This window comes from Pongo pygmaeus, chromosome X (assembly GCF_028885625.2).
Source record: "Pongo pygmaeus isolate AG05252 chromosome X, NHGRI_mPonPyg2-v2.0_pri, whole genome shotgun sequence".
Taxonomy (NCBI): domain Eukaryota; kingdom Metazoa; phylum Chordata; class Mammalia; order Primates; family Hominidae; genus Pongo; species Pongo pygmaeus.
The window spans coordinates 54,558,358-54,570,986 of NC_072396.2; the positions used below are offsets into that span (position 1 = coordinate 54,558,358).

At 41.1% G+C, this 12,629-nt stretch overlaps 1 protein-coding gene across 7 annotated transcripts in view; it reads right to left on the bottom strand.

Moving 5' to 3' along the window:
* Positions 1 to 12,629, bottom strand: part of PHF8 (PHD finger protein 8) — a 103,182-nt gene that overhangs the window by 61,537 nt on the left and 29,016 nt on the right. For all 7 annotated transcript variants that reach the window (XM_054471290.1, XM_063660517.1, XM_063660514.1 and 4 more), the window contains exons 7-8: positions 11,246 to 11,432; positions 7,985 to 8,147 (exon numbers count right to left, since the gene is read on the bottom strand). In XM_054471290.1, the coding sequence (XP_054327265.1) occupies positions 7,985 to 8,147; positions 11,246 to 11,432 (350 nt within the window). The remainder of the gene's footprint in view (positions 1 to 7,984; positions 8,148 to 11,245; positions 11,433 to 12,629) is intronic.

A 12,629-nucleotide genomic window follows, 5' to 3' on the forward strand; every position in this document is an offset into this window, starting at 1 on the left:
TGCTAACATGTAATGGGCTTATAATTATTTTTTAATAAATTAACAAGTACTTTTAAATTTTCTATTTTATATGGTAAAAATTGATAAATATAAACCACATAATAAAAAGCTCTTCTGAGTCCTTAATAGTTTTTAAGGGTATAAAGGAATACCAACTGTTTGTAAACCACTGCTCTACAATAATCTCAAATCTATCCTTCACATCCAATCCTAAACGATATATCTAAAATATAAATTAGGGTCGGGCACAGTGGCTCATGCCTGTAATCCCAGCACTTTGGGAGGCCAAGGCGGGCGGGTCACTTGAGGTCAGGAGTTTGAGACCAGCCTGACCAACATGGTGAACCCCGTCTCTACTAAAAATACAAAAACTAGCTGGGCATGGTGGCAGGCACCTGTAATCCCAGCTACTCGGGAGGCTGAGGCAGGAGAATCACTTGAACCCGGGAGGCGGAGGTTGCAGTGAGCCGAGATCGCACCATTGCACTCCAGCCTCAGCGACAGGCGTGAGCCACTGCGCCCGGCCTATATTATTCTTTATATCTTTTGGTACATCTGAAATATTTCATTAGAAACTAAATAAACAAATAAACCTTCAATGGCCCTCAATCGCCTCTGTGGTAAGTTCAGTCGGCCTACCTTTTCACTTTCATCTACCCCAGCCCTTGCTCTTTAAGCTCTAGTATCCATAAGCTGCTTCACACAGTTTTGGTTTGCTTCCACCTTTCCCTATGTCTGAAATGCCATTCCTGTCTTTCTTTTCTTAGTTAATCCCTACTCACCCTTCTAGTGTCGCTCTCCTAAGATTTTCACGAACCTCTGGCTAGACTAAGCGCTCTTCTCTGTGCTTCCAAAACTAGTGGTGAATACCCCTATTGGTGCTATTGTGGCTAGTAGAATATTATACTGAAACAGCCTATCAATCTTTTGTCCTTAGCACTTAGCCCAATGCTAGGGCACACAGTAGACACTCAATGCTTGTGGCCCTAAGTACATTGCACCCGGTGTGTGGGCATTTCTACCAAGATGTCAACTAATTAACTCAAACCGCTAATGGGCAAATTCAATCCATCAGTTACTAAATGCCCAGTATAGAAAAGTCATTATGGACTAGACCAGGCAAAGGATTCAAAGATGGATGAATAAATGCCTGGGAACAGAAAACTATAAAAGAGAAAAGCAGATGGGGGTGGGAGTTGGGTGGGAGTGAATGACCTGCCTCACCATGTATTAAACATTCTAAAAAGCCAATGAAATCATATCAATAATATTGATAATTGAAGAGAAAAACAGACTTGTAAAACAACAGACAATCCAATATACGTAAGACAATATATGGTTAGACAAATATAGAATCATATAACAAGAATTTGAAAGAAATCATCATAAGAAATCATCATAAGAATACCTTAGTGAGCAATTCCAAACATGCTTGACACAAAAATAGGAAATAGAAATTCTCAGCAAAGAAATACACAAGAAACAAAAGAAAATTTTAGAAATGAAAAGTACTGTATCTGGGCCAGGTGTGGTGGCTCACACCTGTAATCCCAGCACTTTGGGAGGCCGAGGTGGGTATATCACGCGGTCAGGAGCTTCAGACCAGCCTGATCAGCATGGTGAAACCCTGTCTCTACTAAAAATATAAAAATTAGCCGGGCATGGTGGTGCGCGCCTGTAATCTACTCGGGAGGCCGAGGCAGGAGAATCACTGGAACCATGGAGGCAGAGGTTGCAGTGAGATGAGATCACGCCACTGCACTCCAGCCTGGGCGCTAGAGACAGACTCTGTGTCAAAAAAAAAAAAAAATACTATATCTAAAATTAATGCAATGGACAAACTCAACAGAAGAATGGAGACAACAGAAGAAAGAAACAGAAAATGCAAAGACAGAGAAACTGAAATTACCCAATCTGAACTTGAACAGAGAGAAAAAAGACACAGAAACATAAACTCAAGGACTTGTGGGACTAAGACAAGATACATAACACTCATGTAATCAGAGATCCAGCAGAAGTTAGAGCATGAGTCTAAAAAAGTATTTCAAGAAATAATGGCAGCCTGGCACAGTGGCTCATGACTGTAATCCCAGCACTTTGGGAGGCCAAGGCAGACAGATAACCTGAGGTCAGGAGTTCAAGACCAGCATGGCCAATATGGTGAAACCCTGTCTGTACTAAAAATACAAAAATTAGCAGGGCATGGTGGCACATGCCTGTAATCCCAGCTGCTTGGGAGGCGGAGGCCACAGTGAGCCGAGATCGCACCACTATACTCCAGCCTGAGCAAAAGAGTGACACTCCCTCTCAAAAAAAAAAAAAAAAAAGAAAGAAAGAAAAAGAAAAAAAAGAAAAAGAAATAATGGCTAAAAATTTCACATATACAGCAAAAGACATAAACCTACACATTCAAGAAGCTTAGTGAACACATTCAGCATTATAAACCCAAAGAAATCCACAACAAAAAAAAACACAGCCTGGCCAAACTGCAGAAAACTTTAAAAAAAAAAGAATGAAAGCATCAAGAAATGATACATTATCTATAGGGGAAAAACAATTCAGATGATAGCCAAAATCTCATCAAAAACCACAGAGGCCAGAACGAAACAGCAAAACATTCTTTAGGTGTTGAAAGAAAAGAACTATTAACCCAGAGTTCTATATCCAGAAAAATATCCTTCAGGAACGAAAGAAAAAAAAATCAAGACATTTACTGACGGAAAAAAACTAAGAACTTGTCGACAGTAGACCTATCCTGAAACTCTAAACACCAGAAAGGAAAACAGAATAAACAGATGAGTAAAAACATGGGTGAATACCATAGAATTTCCTTCTCTTGAGTTTTCTAAATTATGTTTCATAGGGAAAGCAAAAATTATAAAACTTTGTGATACAGTTCTCAACATACGCAGAGGATAGTAGCCCTCTTGGTGTAGTGGGTAGCACGTCAATCTCATAATCAATGTATGAAGAGAAATATTTAAGACAAATACATGGAAAAATGTAAAACATGACTAATTATAGAAAAACGTGAAGGATAAAGGGATGTAAAAAGAGGTAAGGTTTTGGGCCCGGTGCGGTGACTTACGCCTATAATCCCAGCACTTTAGGAAGCCGAGGTGGGTGTATCACTTGAGCTCAGGAGTTCAAGACCAGCCTGGGCAACATGGCAAAACCCCATCTCCACTAAAACTAAAAAAATCAGCCAGACGTGGTAGTGTACATCTGTGGTCCCAGCTACTTGGGAGGCTGGGGTGAGAGGATTGCTTGAGCCTGGGAGGTCAAGGCTGCGGTGAGCTGTCATCTTACCACTGCATTCCAGCCTGGGTGACAGAATGAGATTCTGTCTCAAATAAAAGAGGTATGGTTTCAACCCTTCCCTCAAACAGGTAATATGTAAATGCTAGTAGACTGTGATATGCTATGTATGTATAAAGTAATAATTAGAGCAAACACTACAAAATAACTAGAAAACCTATATGAAAGCTGAACCAAAAAATTCTTATGAAAATTCAGGGGACTGGCTGGGCCTTGTGGCTGACGCCTGTAATCCCAGCACTTTGGGAGGCCAAGGCAGGTGGATCACCTGAGGTCTGGAGTTCAAGACCAGCTGAGCCAACATGGTGAAACCCCGTCTCTACTACAAATACAAAAAAATTAGCCAGGCACGGTGACGGGTGCCTGTAATCCCAGCTACTCGGGAGGCTAAGGCAGGAGAATCGCTTGAACCCAGGAGGCAGAGGTTGCAGTGAGCTGAGACCGCACCATTACACTCCAGCCTCAGCAACAAGAACAAAACTTCATCTCAAAAAAAAAAAAAAAAAAAAAAAAAAAAAAAAAAAATTCAAGGGGCCAAATAATCCTGAAAAAGAAAAAGTTGGAGCACTGGCACTTCCCAATTTCAAAACTTACTACAAATGTACAGTAATTGAGATGGTGTGACACTGTTAGAAGGATCAACAGAATAGAATTCAAGGTCCAGAAATGAACCCTTATCTTTGGTCAATAGATTTTTGACACAGGTGTCAAGACAATTCAATGGGGGAAAGAATAGTCTTTTCAAAAGGTTCTGGGACAACTAGAACTACATACAAAAGAAAGAAATTGGACCCTTACCTCATATCATATACAAAATCAATATAAATCAAAATGGATGAAAGACTTAAATGTAAGAACTAAAACTATAAAATGCTTAGAAGAAAACATAGGCATAAATCTTCATGACCTTGAATTAAGCAAGCCTCTTAGACACCAAAAGCATAAGCAAATAAACAAAAAAAATAGATAAATTGGACATCAAAATTTGTAACTTTTGTCATTCATAAGACACTATCAATAAAGTGACAAGACAACCCCAAGAATGAGAGAAAATATTTGCAAATCATATACCTGGTAAAAGTCTAGTATCCAAAGTATATAAATTCTTATAACTCAACAATGAAAAGACAATCTAATTAAAGAATGGGCAAAAGATTTAAATAGATATTTCTCCAAAAAAAACTATACAAGTGTCCAATGAACATTTGGAAAGATGTTCAACATCAAAGGTCAACCGGAAAACAGAAATCAAAACCTCAATGAGATACCACTTTACATCCATTAGGATGGCTATAATCATAAAGAGACAGCAATAAGCATTGGGGGAAGATGTGAAGACACTGAAATTCTCATACATTACTGTTGAGAATATAAAATGGTGCATGCAGCTGTTTTGAAAACAGTTTGTCAGTTCCTCAAAAAGTTAAACACAGAGTTACCATATGACTCAGCAATTCCCCTCCTAGATATATACCCAAGAGAAATGAAAACTTATGTTCACACAATAACTCGTACACGAATGTTCATAGCAACACTACCCATAACAGCCAAAAAGTGCAAACAACTCAAATGTCTATCAACTGACTAATGGATAAACAAAATGTGGCATATCCACACCACAGAATATTATTCAGCTGTTAAAAAGAACGAAGTGGTCGGTGCAGTGGCTCACACCTGTAATCCCAGCACTTTGGGAGGCTGAGGCGGACAGATCACGTGGTCAACAGATCGAGACCATCCTGGCCAACATGGTAAAACCCCATCTCTATTAAAAACACAAAAATTAGCTGGGCATGGTGGCGCATGCCTGTAGTCCTGGCTACACGGGAGGCTGAGGCAAGAGAATCGCTTGAACCCGGGAGGCGGAGGTGGCAGTGAGTGGAGATCACGCCACTGCACTCCAGCCTGGCAACAGCGCAATACTCCGTCTCAAAAAAAAAAAAAAAGAAACACTGGCCGGGGAGCGGGAGTGGCTCACGCCAGTAATCCCAGCACTCTGGGAGGCCTAGGTGGGCGGATCACCTGAGGTTGGGAGTTCGAGACCAGCCTGGCCAATATGGTGAAACCCCATCTCTACTAAAAATACAAAAATTACCCAGGCAGTGGTGGCAGGTGCCTGTAATCCCAGCTATTCGGGAGGCTGAGGCAGGAGAATCGCTTCAGCTTGGGAGGTAGAGGTTGCAGTGAGCCAAGATCGCGCCACTGCACTCCAGCCTGGACATACTGATAAATGCTGTAACATGGATGATTCTTGAAAACATTACGAGTGAAAGAAGCTAGACACAAAAGACAACATATTACAACATTCCATCTATGTGAAATATTCAGAAGGGCAAATCCATACACAAATGAAGTGAAAAAGAGGTTGTCAAGGGCTGGCAAACAAATGAATAAAGAGTGACTGCTAATGAGTATAGGGTTTCTTTTTAAAAACAATGAACATTCGGGCCGGGCACAGTGGCTCAGGCCTGTAATCCCAGCACTTTGGGAGGCCGAGACGGGTGGATCACCTGAGGTCAGGAGTTCAAGACCAGCTTGGCCAACATGGTGAAACACCATCTCTATTAAAAACACAAAAATTAGCCGGGTGTGGTGGCACAAGCCTGTAGTCCCAGCTACTCGGGAGGCTGAGGCAGGACAATCACTTGAACCCGGGACGCAAAGCTGCAGTAAGCCGAGATCATGCCACTGCACTCCAGCCTGGGTAACAGAGTGAGACTCCATCTCAAAAAGTAGATAAATAACATAATGAACATTCTCTGGTATTAAATAGCAGTGATGTTGTACAACCTTGTAAATATACAAAGAACTGAACTGTACCCTTTAAAATGGTAAATTTTACAATATATAAGATGTACCTCAATTTTTCAAAAGCTCATTTAACTTAATGAAAATACAACATGTCAATATTTGTGTGACACACCTAAATCAGTGCTGAGAGGGAAATTTAGGGAAAGCCTGAAATCAATAAACTAAGCTCTCATCTCAAGACTAGAAAAAGAACAAAATAAACCCAAAGCAAGCAGAGGGAAGGAAAAATAAAGATAAAAGCAGAAATCAACACAACTGAAAACAAAAAGACAACAGAGAAAAATCAATAAAACAAGAAGTGGGCCGGGTGCAGTGGCTCAGCCCTGTAATCCCAGCACTTTGGGAGGCCGAGGCAGGCAGATCATGAGGTCAGGAGATCAAGACCATCCTGGCCAACACAGTGAAACCCCAACTCTACCAAAAATACAAAAATTAGCCGGGCGTGGCGGCAGACGCCTGTAATCCCAGCTACTCAGGAGGCTGAGGCAAGAGAATCACCTGAACCTGGGAGGCGGAGGTTGCAGTGAGCCGGGATCGCACCACTACACTCCAGCCTGGGTGACAGAGTGAGATTCTGTCTCAAAAAAAAAAAAAAAAAAAAAAGAAAAGAAAAAAGTGGCTCTTTGGAAAGATCAATAAAATTGACCAACCTATAGAAAATTGACACAAACAAAAGAGAAAGCACAAATAACTAACGTCAGGAATGATACCAAGAATACCACTAGAGACTTGGAAGACATCAAAATGGTAATAAGAAAATACTATGGCTGGGTGCGGTGGCTCACGCCTATAATCCCAGCACTTTTGGGAGACTGAGGGGGGTGGATCACCTGAGGTCAAGGTCAGAAGTTCGAGACCAGCCATGGCCAACATGGTAAAACCCCATCTCTACTAAAAATACAAAAATTAGCCGGGCGTGGTAGTGCAAGCCTGTAATCCCAGCTACTCAGGAGGCTGAGGCAGGAGAATCTCTTGAGCCTGGGAGGCAGAGGTCACAGTGAGACGAGATCGCATCACTGCACTCCAGCCTGGGCGACAAGAGTGAAACTCCATCTCAAAAAAAAGAAAACACTATGAACAACTCCACACATATATTTGACAATTTAGATGAAATAGACCAATTCCTTGAAAAGCAGATGATTGCAACTTATTTAATATGAAACAGAAAATCTGAATAACCTTATAAAGATTTTTTAAATTGAATGTTAATTTAAAACTTCCCAAGAAAACAAATCTCCAGCCATATGTAATTGCACTAGAGAATTCTACTATACATTTTAAGAAAATTTAACACTAATTCTGATTAAAGAAATCAAAGAAAATCTAAATAAATGAAGAGATACCCTGTATTCATATAAGACCCAATCAAGTAAAGATGTCAACTCTCCCCAAATTGAGACAACTGGGGGATTTTTTTCACAATAAATATACTCAGATCCCACCCAAGACCTAAGAATTCATAATTCTAAGAGTGAAGCCCAGGTACATACTGTTTAGGGAAAAAAAGCACTATCCCCACCACAGGTCATTCTGACTTAGAGCCTAGAATGCCAGCCTCCCAGGCACTATCCCTAGAGTTACGGGGCTTAGAGTCATGTTCCCTGTTCACCCAGATGACATCAATCCAGGACAAAGAAGTCCATCAGCCTCCTCCTGGACATTCCCCAATTTCAGCCTCCCCAGGTGACCATGCTGCCCACTGACTACCACATGAAATTTCTTGAGGCCCAGTTCTGCGCCTTTCGCTGATATGAGAAAGACATCCCACGTAATCAGATTAATACGCTGTGGGGCCAAAAGCTCCCTTCTTCTTTCCACCCTCTGCAAACCATCCCAGAGGCACTCAAGGGAAGACCTGTGGGAATGAAAAGTGTCTGTCCTTGCTTCACGGAACACTTGTAGCACTTGTCCACCTGGTCCCCAAAGAACATCTCATTCTGATTAGAGGAACTGCTCCAGCACTCAAAGAGAGTCAGATTGGCATTTGTTGGGCGGATCAGGTAGAAGATCTTTTCACCCTGAAACAAAAAGAGGTTGAAGTGACAAAAATACCAAGGGTTTCCAGAAAAGTCCTTAACGGGTACTCCAAAGGGCTATTTCTCCCATGCTCCAAAATGATGGCAATATGCCAGAGTTCTTGCCCAAACCCATCCAATTATCATTTTTATGTGGATTTGGAAAACTTCAAAAGGTCACTTTGCTTTTTGTACTTTTAAGTTTCTATAAACTTGACAAAAACAAATTGGAAAGGGTATTTCAAACAAAATTGTTCAAGTTAAGACAAATGTACACCAAGTGTTCCTATTTTAGACACAATGCCAAATAAAAAATGGCCTCTACAGATGAGGAGATCAATACTAGTAGCCTTAGGAGAATTTAAGGCCACATTACAGATGAGAAGAAAATTGAATTTGCCTTCAAATGCCATTTACAGAGTGTTCCTTCCCACACCTGCAATCAAAGCTAATAAAAGTTTAAAAGTTCAGTAATCGCCCAAGGACTTCTGGAAGATTATATGTAATGTGATTATCTTTTGGAAGAACATTTATTTCCTAATTGTGTTTTGCCTGGATAAACACCAGAAAGATAATTTGGCAAAAAAAAAAAAAAAAAAAAGAAAGAAACAAACAAAAACCCAGTAGCACAAATATATTCTCACAGCATGATTGGTTTAACCAGTATTTCACAATAATAAATTTCAATGTAGAAAAGTAACACTAGAAATATCAATTGTACAGCTGGAGAATTTTGAATCAGATCTGTTGATTAGGTACAGTATATCAATGTTAACTTCCTGATTTTGATAACTATACAAATTATTTAAGACACTGTCTTTGTTTTTAAGACAAAGTTTTAAGACAAACTTGTGGTTAAGAACTACAACTGAATTATTAAGATATAAAGGAATATTATGTCTGCAACTATGCACAAATGTCTCAGAAAAAATATATATATAACCATTTTATTGTGTTTGCTTTAGAGAGAGAATATAATAAAATGGTAACATTTGAGGAATCTCGGGGAAGGGCAGAGATTCTTCCCATTATTTTCTAACTTTTCTATAAAATGAAATTATTTTAAAATAAAAGAGTTAAACCTAACATTTGCATAATAGCACTTTCATTTACACATTCTAATTCCTACATGATAAACCAATGGAAACAACTAGTTAAGGACTTGTGATCACTTGGACAAGAGCCACAATCCAAGTTTTCCATTCTTTCCTTTGACTTTTCTGATAAGAAAACTAGGCCAGGCATGTTGGCTCAAGCCCGAAATCTCAGCACTTTGGAAGGTTGAGGCAGGAAGATCACTTGAACCCAGGAGTTCGAGTCCAGCCTGAGCAACACAGTGGGACTCTGTCTCTACAAAAAATAAAGTAAAAAAATTGTCCGGACACAGTGGCTCACGTCTGTAATCCTAGCACTTTGGGAGGCCAAGGTGGGAAGACTGCTGGAGCTCAGGAGTTTAAGACCAGCCTGGGCAACATAGTGAGAGCTAGTCTCTACAAAAATATATTTTTTTAATTAGCCAGAAGTGGTGGTGCACACCTGTAGTCCCAGCTACTTAGGAGGCTGAAGTGGGAGGACAGCTTAAGCACAGCAGGTCGAGGCTGCAGTGAGCCATGATCATGCCACTGCACTCCAGCCTGGGTGACAAAGTGAGACACTGTCTCAAAAAAAAAAAAAAAAAAAGTTTAAAAAAAATTAGCTGGGAGTGATGGCATACACCCATAGTCCCAGCTACTCTGGAGGCTGAGGTGGGAGGATCCCTTGAGCCCAGGAGTGAGAGGCTGCAGTGAGCTATGATTGCACCACCACACTCCAGCTTGGGTGACAGAGCCAGATTCTGTTTCTAAGAAAAAAATAATAATAATAAAAAAGAAAACTAAATAATCTGAACAATGGTGAAAACCAAAATCATTTAAGAAATTTGTTTTCCAGACCTCAAAAATCCTTCATAGTCACTGACAATACACTAATTACAAAATTGTAACAATTACTAAAAAGGAAACTATGGAAATCCTGACTTTAAAAAGACTTCTCATACAGGTTTTATCTTGACTGTGGTGGCAGTTAAATGACTATATACAACTGACAAAATTCATCAAATTGTACAATTAAAATGGATGAATTTTACAGTATATAAATTATACCTCAATAACGTTGGAGAAAGGGAAGTTTCTCATGTTACCAGGAATTTCCAAAGTAAATGTGGACATTTCTATACATGCTAGTATGAGTATAAATTGGTTCAATTAAGAAGGTAAGAATGGCTGGGTGCAGTGGCTCACACCTGTAATCCCAACACTTTGGGAGGTGGAGGCAAGCAGATCACTTCAGGTCAGGAGTTCGAGACCAGCCTGGCCAACATGGTGAAACCCCGTCTCTACTAAAAATACAAAAACTAGCTGGGCATGGTGGTGGGCGCCTATAATCCTAGCTACTTGGGAGGCTGAGGCAGGAGAATCGCCTGAACCCAGGAGGCAGAGGTTGCAGTGAGCTGAGATCATGCCACTGCAGTCCAGCACTGGCACCTGTCATCTTGGGCGACAGAGCAAAACTCCATTTCAAATAAATAAATAAATAAAATCTTTGTTTTTACTCTGCCTCAACAACAAAAAAGAAGGTAACAACCAGGAAAACCTCAGGCATCTGCTATTATTCAAAAATGTTTGATTCGTCAAACATTTTTGAATCAATTTTTTTTTTTAAGATGGAGTCTCGTTCTGTCGCCCAGGCTGGAGTGCAGTGGCACAATCTCGGCTCACTGAAAGCTCCACCTCCCAGGTTCACGCCATTCTCCTGCCTCAGCCTCCCAAGTAGCTGGGACTACAGGCGCCTGCCAACACGTTCGGCTAATTTTTTTTATTTTTAGTAGAGATGGGGTTTCACCGTGTTAGCCAGGATGGTCTCGATCTCCTGACCTCATGATCCGCCCGCCTCGGCCTCCCAAAGTGCTGGGATTACAGGCGTGAGCCACCGTGCCCGGCCAAATCAAATTTTTTTTATTCAAAATGTAAATCAAACTGATTCAAAATGTTTCTGTGCTGCCATGTGACACGTACAGGGAGGCCCAAGGCCTGGCTGCCTCCAGAAGCCATGCGCATTCCTACCTTGAGTACATGGTACCAGACAGAGGTGCCACCAAAGTCAATGTGAAAGTCTGTATAGCTATCTCGCACACTCATGAGGCAGTACTTCTGTACATTGGGTCTCTCAAAGACACATTCCTCTGGCCACAAGTTTTCGACCCATGACAGCTTTCGAACAATCTTCGGTGTCTCCACAAGGTTAGAAAGTCTACCAAGGAAGGGGTGGAGAGCAGATGTCAGCTGATTAGGAATAGAAGATTGAGGCCTGAATAAAATACCCCACAGTTCAGTGAGGGTCAGATAAGTCAGAGAACAAGTTCCCTCCACAGAATCCCCAAAGGCACATAGGACGCTTATTTCTGTTCTGTAAGTCTGGTCAGTATCCTCATTCTACTCATCTCCAGAAGTCCCAAGTCCCAGCTCCACAGGCTTCTCCAGTCAAAGGTGTTCATTTCCTCCACTAAATGCTCATACTCCCCAACCCCACTCCCAACTACTCACTTGGCATGTGGATTATAGAAGTTATTGCACTATCCCCATCTCATAGTGTCTTCTTTATGAGAAACCACTAGAGCAACCTCACAGGGCTCAGTTCCAGGTAAAGAAATGTTTCTCTGAAACATCTGTTGCTTTTATCCTACGTAAAGCCACAAACCTTACAATACTGTACTCCTCTCTTTGTTCTGATCTTCAGGAAATTCACTGAAAACTATAGTCCATCTCCACCAACTAGGAAATGTGCAGAGTACCCACCACATGCATTCTATTTCCCAATCTTATTTCACTTTTGTTCTAATTTTCTCTTTTTTTTTGGCTTCTCCACATCTCTGTAAGCTACCTTGAATAGTCTTTCAGGATGAAGTGAAGTATAAACTAACAAATACAGTTTTTAAACATTCTCAGGTTGTTTAACCTTGCATCTTAAAAACAACAGCGCTGGGCGCGGTGGCTCACACCTGTAATCCCAGCACTTTGGGAGGCCGAGGTGGGTGGATCACGAGGTCAGGAGATCGAGACCATCCTGGCTAACACGGTGAAACCCCGTCTCTACTAAAAACACAAAAAATTAGCCGGGTGTGGTCGCAGGTGCCTGTAGTCCCAGCTACTCGGGAGGCTGAGGCAGGAGAATGGCGTGAACCCGGGAGGCGGAGCTTGCAGTGAGCCAAGATCGTGCCACTGCACTCCAGCCTGGGTGACAGAGCGAAACTCCGTCTCAAAAAAAAAAACACAACAGCAAGGGTCTTAATATTGTACCGTAATTACATAATATGTTACCATTGAGGGAAAGTGGCTGAAGAGTACACAGGACCTCCCTGTACACTTTTTTGCAACTTCCTATCAATCTACAAAAGTTAAAAATGTAAATAATCAGACAGTAAGTTTCCTAAGGGCAAAAAGATATGTT